The following is an 8,257-nucleotide window of genomic DNA, read 5'->3' as shown; positions in this document are numbered from 1 at the left end:
AATATCCCATATGCTGTGCTAATATCCCACATGCTGTGCTAACATCCTACATGTAGTGCTAATATCCCACATGCTGTGCTAATATCCCATATGCTGTGCTAGCATCCTACATGCTGTGCTAATATCCCACATGCTGTGCTAACATCCTACATGCTGTGCTAACATCCTACATGCTGCGCTAATATCCCACGTGATGTGCTAGCATCCTACATGCTGTGCTAACATCCTACGTGCTATGCTAATATTCCACATGCTGTGCTAACATCCTACATGCTGTGCTAATATCCCACATTCTGTGCTAACATCCTACATGCTGTGCTAATATCCCACATGCAGATTCAATCCAGAAAAAATTGACAAGAAAGTAAAGCATAAAGCTTTAACACACAATCCCACTACAGTTCATTAAATGATCTAAATTCTCAACAATTGCTTTATAAATTTAATTTGATTATACAAACTCCAGTCCAGTTATATGAAAGTCAGCATACAGACTGAACATTTTATTTTAATTCCTCAGAAATTCCTCAAATTCCTCAGAAGCAGACTTCTTCCAAATAACTGTCCATGTGGGCATGGAAACTTACGAACTCCAAACGTTACAGAATGAGATGATTTCATATATTTCAGATGAAATGACCCCAGGGCTTCACGAGGTTGTCATAGTAGCAGGATCAGTCCATACTGTTGCCACATCTCGAAACCTGCTAACGGCACTGGCATATTACCACTTTGAATGGATAGATCAAATCTATGCCTGGCATGATAAACGAAGCCCCTCTTTTAAAAGTACAAAGCAACTTTTCTAGGACTGATTTATGGCAAAAATTATATGATGCTTTTAAGAAGATGCACAAAATGGTGACACTCACCTGGCATTAATGAAGTACTGTGCCAGGCTGATGTTGGATGGTGTGCCCGTGATGGTGATCTGACGGTCTGACGACCCCTCCATGGCGTTAGCAATTTTGATCTGAGCCCCTGACATCTGACGAATCTCATTGATTTTTGTGCCCTGGCGTCCAATTATGCAGCCTATTAGCTGAAGAGAGACGTATTAAAGCAGCACTGACAAAGTTAAAACTACTTCAGCGTAGCTCACGATACAGGATTCGCAGTGGTAATATCAACTTGATGACATAACGATTGGAGCTGTTTTTAGCCTTGGATAGTGGTATCCAAGGACGTGTTAGCCTAAAGTATGTTAGCCTATACTGTGTTAGCTAGACCGTATATACGGTCTCTGGTCTTGATTCGTTTTAGGCTAAATCTGTGTTAGCCTCGTAGACTGTGTTAGCCTTGGCTAGTGTTAGTGTAGAATGTGTAAGCATATGCTAGCGTTAGATTGTATTAGCGACCTGTTTGATTTTGAAGGCGATTAAAGCCAACACTCACATCATTTGGAATGGTGAGCTCATGAGTACCGGCCTGTGAACTGGCATCCAGACCTACAGAACAGAGATGCGTTGGAGAAACATGGAGGTGGGATGGGGGGGGGGGGGGGGGGGGCACAGGATTACACTTTCACCACCATGTCTCAGAGCTCGACGAGCCCCTCCCATTTCATAATATATGCAACATGTGACCTTTTTAAAGGCCCGTCCTGCTTAAGTAGCCGAATGACTTGCTAGCTGTGCACCAGCATTGCAGATGGGTGCTTTCTAAATATCAGACTTCAGTAACTCGGATGAAGATTCTGCCATGTTGACCTGATGTCTCCAAAGGGAGGAGGGTGAAGTTAGTGTGAGAAGAGTGTGTGTGAGAGAGAGAACATCTCTACAGGTACGACGTGAAGGGTGTGAGCAGCAGGGATGGACAGGTACGTACCAGGGAAAGTGGGTGTGGCCTGACCAAGGGGAGGGAGGGGGGTTTGCTGCATACCCAGCTGATGGAGCTTGGCCAACTGCTGGGAAGGGAGGAGGGATAGGACAGCTAAGAGGTTATCATCACCACTCAGGAGCCCCGCCTACATCAGGAGCCCCGCCTACATCAGGAGCCCCGCCTACAGCCTCCGCATCCTCACCCAACTATACAGTACGGCAGGGGTGCTCATTACGTCGAAAGTGTTAGGAAGTGTCGGTCGATCGCGAAGGAATGTGCGTAGATCGCGTCACATAAAATAGTAGTAGATGAATCGCACATCTGCACTGACGGTTGTATTTTGATTGACATTCACGGTAGCCAATCTGCAATCCACTCAACAAATTACGTTCGCCACCCCCCCCCCCCCCCCCTCCCCGCTCAACAAAATACGTTCGCCACCCCCAGCCCCCCCCGCTCAACAAATTACGTTCGCCGCCACCCCGGTAGATCTTTCTGACTTGGTCATCTTATAAGTAGCTCGCAAGCTGAAAACTGTGGGCACCCCTGCAGTACGGGATCTTGCAAAAGGGTTGGGGAGAGTTCTTACGGGACTCTACCTGATGTCAGGTGTGTGGTTATAGTCTATGCTACTCCTGATGAATATGTTAACATGACAGCTGAACAACGGCAGTTAGAGCACTGAAGAAAGATGAAGGCCTAATGAATCAAACAAGCCGTTCAACTCACATCAGGATGAGGGATGATGTACTGACCCTGAATGGTGTACGTCTAGAACAGAGAAATCATCACACAAATGTCAGAAAAGCTCACGTTGTCTCTCAAGTGTCAGACGTGATTTGAACAACAATATATCATATAACATCAAATCTCTTATTTGTGAGCCCATATTTCTCTCCTCAGTTCTCAAGCCTGTACTCATCTACATATATAAAAAAGAAATTGCATATTTATGTAAGCACAATATATCACTTGTTGATATTGCAATGTTGTCCACTGTAATTCTGATATTGTGAAAGGCTACAATATGCAAATGAGCAATGTTTTTGTTGCGTGCTGTGAGTATCTTCATGTTCCTGGATGAGATGGGGGTCCTGATGAACCATGGCAACCAGCAAAAACAAAACCCTTTATTACTGTGCCCTTATCAACACATTTTGCAGGCTACAGTGTGTGTAGCAGGGAGAGCTGGAGCGTTACAAGAGCACCCTCACAGGCAGGGACTGGTACTGCAGTGTGTGTGGCAGGTGGGAAAGAGCTACAAGAGCACACTCACAGGCAGGGGCTGGTACTGCAATATGTTGAGGTTGGCCATGGAGGGAGACGCCAACATGTCCGCCCTCACCTGTGACCCAGACACCATCATGGCAGTAGAGGCCGGCTTGGGTCGGTACGGGATCGTGGCACCTTTGGGCGGAGACTAGTAGGCCAAGAAAAAAGGATGAGGTTAACCAACGTGATCTGGAAAAAGTGAATCAAGAAAGGTCCTGAGATAGATGAGAACAGGAATATTCAGCACAGCGAGAGGCCTGCGGGGTCTCAGGTCCGCATGCGTTTAGCTTACATGTACAGGTACAAAAAGTTCTCTACAAAATGTGGTACCCACAAAGCGGAGAGTGCTGAGTGAAGTGTTAGGAGTCCCACCACCCTTTCACCTCCAGCATCACCACACAGATCTGCCTCACACACTGGACGATGGCATCTGGGGTCCCCGAGATGGTGACAGCACGCTCGGTAGAGTTGGGTAGCATGTCCCCTGCCACCTGCACCTGGGCCCCTGTAGACTAACCAGCAGGAGCAACTCCATCACCTGGAGGATCAGCTACACAGCGGCACTACGTCTGACAGCTATAATGCATTACTGAAGGCCACGACTGTGGAGTGTTGTGTTATTCATACAGTTTAATGTAATTTACTCCACATGGCTCGTGTTATGTTGACAGAAGCACTACTAAAGCGGGGCAGTGCATTCTTTTGAAGTGATGCCTGAAATGGAGAAAGCGAATGCTGCGTAGCACAGATTACCTCCCTCATCTCCTTGATCTTAGAGCCTCCCTTCCCGATCAGAGAGCCGCACTGGCTAGCCGGTACTACCAGACGGAGAGTGACCGGAGGCAGACTGGTGGCCTGACTGTTACTCATGGAAGCAACGATGTCCTGAGAGGGAGTGAAATAGTTAGTTCTGCTAGACATGACCACAGCTTTCAGAAATTATCTGTCACGGATATAACGTAGGGGTGTTAGTGTTTAATGTGTTGGTGTTGAATGTGTAGGGGTGTTAGTGTTTGAGGTGTTGGTGTTAAATGTGTAGGGGTGTTAGTGTTTAATGTGTTGGTGTTGAATGTGTAGGGGTGTTGGTGTTTGATGTGTTGGTGTTGAATGTGTAGGGGTGTTAGTGTTTAATGTGTTGGTGTTGAATATGTATGGGTGTTGGTGTTTGATGTGTTGGTGTTGAATGTGTAGGGGTGTTAGTGTTTAATGTGTTGGTGTTGAATGTGTAGGGGTGTTGGTGTTTGATGTGTTGGTGTTGAATGTGTAGGGGTGTTAGTGTTTAATGTGTTGGTGTTGAATGTGTAGGGGTGTTGGTGTTTGATGTGTTGGTGTTGAATGTGTAGGGGTGTTGGTGTTTGATGTGTTGGTGTTGAATGTGTAGGGGTGTTAGTGTTTGAGGTGTTGGTGTTAAATGTGTAGGGGTGTTAGTGTTTAATGTGTTGGTGTTGAATGTGTAGGGGTGTTGGTGTTTGATGTGTTGGTGTTGAATGTGTAGGGGTGTTGGTGTTTGATGTGTTGGTGTTGAATGTGTAGGGGTGTTAGTGTTAATGTGTTGGTGTTGAATGTGTAGGGGTTTTGGTGTTTGATGTGTTGGTGTTTGATGTGTTGGTGTTGAATGTGTAGGGGTGTTAGTGTTTGAAGTGTTGGTGTTGAATGTGTAGGGGTGTTAGTGTTTAATGTGTTGGTGTTGAATGTGTAGGGGTGTTGGTGTTTGATGTGTTGGTGTTGAATGTGTAGGGTTGTTAGTGTTTAATGTGTTGGTGTTGAATGTGTAGGGGTGTTAGTGTTTGGTCAAATTTCTACAGTCAGCTTGATAAAGACAGACAGAGGACGTACGTCTTCGAACTTGTATGCAATCATGGCAAAAGCCTTAAAAATGGCATCTGCAGGCCCTGTGATGGTGACTATCCTCTCAGGGCAGGTCCCTTCTGAAATGTTTATACGGGCACTGCTCTGTGGACACAGGACAGGTAGAATAACTCGAGAAGCACTGTGGTGCAGAGATGAAGGGGACTGGGACACTAGACACTAACGTGGACGCCGTCTCAACCAGCAGGCAAACTTACCTCCTCACGCATTTTCTTTACTGTGTCCCCTTTCTGGAAAAAATAAATGTTTCTTGACAGTAAGACACACGCAGTGAAAACAATATTTACTTAAGCATGAATGGCAAAAAGGCAGATGGGATTCACACCTTGCCGATGATGCTACCGACCTCCTGGAACATGGAGACGAGAACTGCGTTAGGATGATACCGTGTGAATTCAGTGTGTGAATTCAGAACATACTGTACGTGTAAATTTACAATGTGTGTAAATTCACATATAAATTCACAACCTGTTTAAATCACTGTTACCTTGCCGTGCATAAGGAGTCTGATGGTGAGAGTGACATTGAGTGGTCTCTCTGACAGGACTTTGGTTGTCGCCATAGCAGGGGTGAGGATAATGGCACCAGGTGTGACAGTTAGCAGGGACCTTTAAAACAGTTTGGGAGCAGAGGTTTTAACAGCCAAACACCCAAGGGAAAGTAACATATCAGAAAAAGAATCTGGTTATCTTTTAAGTATAATTTAAATAATTTAAGAAGCTTACAAAGAAGTACAAATAATCTTGAAAATTACACAGTGTAAGAGTATTTATGGGTATTTATTCAAAAGCAGGTTGGGAAAGGTGAGGATAGGGTCCAGGGATCCATACGGATGTTCCACACACTCGTGTGATGTACTTCCATACAGTGCTCACCACATACATCCACTCCACGCACTCCCAGCACAATAGTGTAACATCAGCATTCTGCATTTTTCTATTTACGTAATATCGGCAAGCTGAGATATTTAGTTTCATTAGCTGATGCAGAGAAGCATATTAGTCCTACTCTCTCTGCGTTAAATATTGAATTGATTTAAAAATTCTTATGTTAAACTATAAGGCGTTAAATGGTCTCGCTCCACAATATCTGAGTGAACTGCCAAAATGCAGGATTTCTCTTAGTTCCAAACATTAGTAAGACTACAGCCGGAGGCAGAGCTTTGTCCTTTAAAGCCCCTCAGTAATGGAATAGTCTTCCAGCTTCAATCCGAGACTGACACAGTTTCAATCTTTAAATTTAAATTTAGGACTCACCTATTTAATCAAGCCTTCAGATAATATTCTACATGTTAAGGTGTGGAGCAGGGGGCCCCAGTCATTGAGTCTTCTAGTAATCTGGGATGTTGATGCTGTCATCATGTCTGATGCCGGGGTTGGTTGTGCCATTGCCGCAAGACTGATGCCAACTCCTACCTGAGACTCACCATCTGCACTGAAGAAACTGTGAAAACTCTGCCTGGAATTAAAACTATAACTATAGAACTATATTTGAACTATAAATACGGACTTCTGCTAACGGGCCGCCCAATGGAGGATGGGTTCCCTTTTGAGTCTTGGTCCTCCCGAGGTTTCTTCCTATTCCCCACCATCATAGGGAGTTTTTCCTCCCCACTGTCTCCTTTGGCTTGCTCATTAGGGATCTGGACCCATAGTATTGTAAAGCTGCTTTGTGACAACACGTGTTGTAAAATGTGCTACATAAATACATTTGTCTTTGTCTCTATAGTTCTACCCCTCCCTCTAGCCTTTAACTGAGTGTGTAAACTATCTGGGAAACCTTTTACAATTCTGAACATTAGTGTGACAGACAGAGATGAGTGTCTCACAATGGTGAGAAGATTCTTCTCGCTCAAATCCTTTTGTTTCAACGCCTAGTCAGCCAGAGGGCAGTGAAGAAGCCTGGATTATCAGGGAGGAATGGGACTAGAGCCAGATGTCCTACAATCTCCCACAGGATACCAGATTATTATTATATATAAAGCTTAACTCCAGATTACCCACATTCAAGGGTTAGAGAGTAACCCTGCCACATGGCAAAAATAATCTACAGAAACGTATGATGACCAATGTTATCCTTAAACAAGTGACCAGGAACCTACAACCAAAGCACTTTTAAGATCCACTTACAAACATACACAGTATCTCTCAAAATCTCTGTAATATCTCTAATAAGCTGAAAAATATAAAGTATAGCGTATCATCCACTTTTCTCTCCTGCTCCTGCCCTGCTGTTTTCCGAAGCAACATTGATAGCACACACACGCACTCACACACACACACACGCACACACACGCACACACACACACACACACACATACACTCACACACACATACACACACACACACACTAGTATGACTGGTGTAGTGTATACAGTAATGCAGACGATTTCTTTGTCGCTCTGCACCAACATATTACAACTTTAACAGCACTCTTTCTGCTGCACTGAACCACTGATCACAGAGCTTTAGCACCCCTATAGGGCCGCCCCTGATTTAGAACATGGATCTAAATACTGACAATTATCCTGGCAATAGCCCCTGCTAGTTAACAAGCTTTAAACTATAGTTTTGTTTACTATAGTTTAAAAGGTATAGTATAGAGTCTGCTAAGACAACACCATCTAACTAACCAAATAATGGTTCACAGATTATTATGCAGCAACGGTTAGTGGATGTTCTCGTTTTAAAGCAGTGAGTAATACAAATGAGCAATTGCGTTCTAATATATTTATATGAAAGTAAGTGCAATCTCTCTCAGCATTAGCAGCCACCATGTTTTTTTTTTCCTATGGATTGGATATTGTGACCATGTTGCATGATGAGACGCTGTTGTAACGCTGAGGGTGTCATGGAGCGATAGGACGAACACAAATGCTGAGAGGAGCGTGATTTATGGAAGGGCATTGAATAAACAGGGTTAAAAAACAGGGTCAAATAAACAGGGTTGAATAAACAAGTGCTGGTTAAATCCATTAAAGAATCCATACACAAAACAGCCAACACGAATAGACATAATTAACCACAAAGCACAAACCGTAAGAAGACACTGAAATACAACATGGGCGTATATATACACACACCATAGATTATTATGTATACACCATAATAAACCTGAAACAAGGGGGACGGGTTATATAACACAAGGAGGCACTACGAATGACAGGACAAACAAAACATACATGAATGACAGTAGTAGTACATGTAGTAGTATGTAATAGTACATGTAGTAGTATGTAATAGTACATGTAGTAGTATGTAGTTGTACATGTAGTAGTATGTAATAGTACATGTAG

The 8,257-nt window shown here is 43.9% G+C and overlaps 1 protein-coding gene across 5 annotated transcripts; it reads right to left on the bottom strand.

Moving 5' to 3' along the window:
- Positions 1-427: 427 nt before the first annotated feature.
- Positions 428-5,524, bottom strand: LOC143522218 (poly(rC)-binding protein 3). 5 transcript variants are annotated; one of them, XM_077016007.1, is made up of 12 exons: positions 5,450-5,524; positions 5,288-5,311; positions 5,160-5,192; positions 4,930-5,046; positions 3,847-3,978; positions 3,477-3,605; positions 3,098-3,241; positions 2,551-2,592; positions 1,828-1,906; positions 1,396-1,448; positions 873-1,042; positions 428-704 (listed from the first exon to the last, which is right to left on the bottom strand). In XM_077016007.1, the coding sequence occupies exons 1-12, from the start codon at positions 5,522-5,524 to the stop codon at positions 650-652; spliced, it is 1,053 nt and encodes a 350-aa protein (XP_076872122.1). In that variant the 3' UTR covers positions 428-649. The 5 variants fall into 5 exon arrangements, with proteins under 5 accessions (XP_076872122.1, XP_076872123.1, XP_076872124.1 ...); XM_077016008.1 differs by having other exon boundaries at positions 1,828-1,903; XM_077016009.1 differs by having other exon boundaries at positions 3,167-3,241.
- Positions 5,525-8,257: the final 2,733 nt, after the last annotated feature.

This window comes from Brachyhypopomus gauderio, chromosome 8 (genome assembly GCF_052324685.1).
Source record: "Brachyhypopomus gauderio isolate BG-103 chromosome 8, BGAUD_0.2, whole genome shotgun sequence".
Taxonomy (NCBI): Eukaryota; Metazoa; Chordata; class Actinopteri; order Gymnotiformes; family Hypopomidae; genus Brachyhypopomus; species Brachyhypopomus gauderio.
This window is presented reverse-complemented; position numbering and strand designations above follow the sequence as displayed.

What these genes read in the sequence shown, in the direction of transcription:
- LOC143522218 (XM_077016007.1), bottom strand. Translation starts at nt 5,524, where the DNA reads ATGGCGACAACCAAAGTCCTGTCAGAGAGACCACTCAATGTCACTCTC. An exon ending in TCTGTGTGGTGATGCTGGAG is followed by an intron (nt 3,242 to 3,476) that starts GTGAAAGGGTGG and finishes TTGGCCTACTAG; the next exon opens with TCTCCGCCCAAAGGTGCCAC. An exon ending in GGCCACACCCACTTTCCCTG is followed by an intron (nt 1,449 to 1,827) that starts GTACGTACCTGT and finishes TCTGTTCTGTAG; the next exon opens with GTCTGGATGCCAGTTCACAG.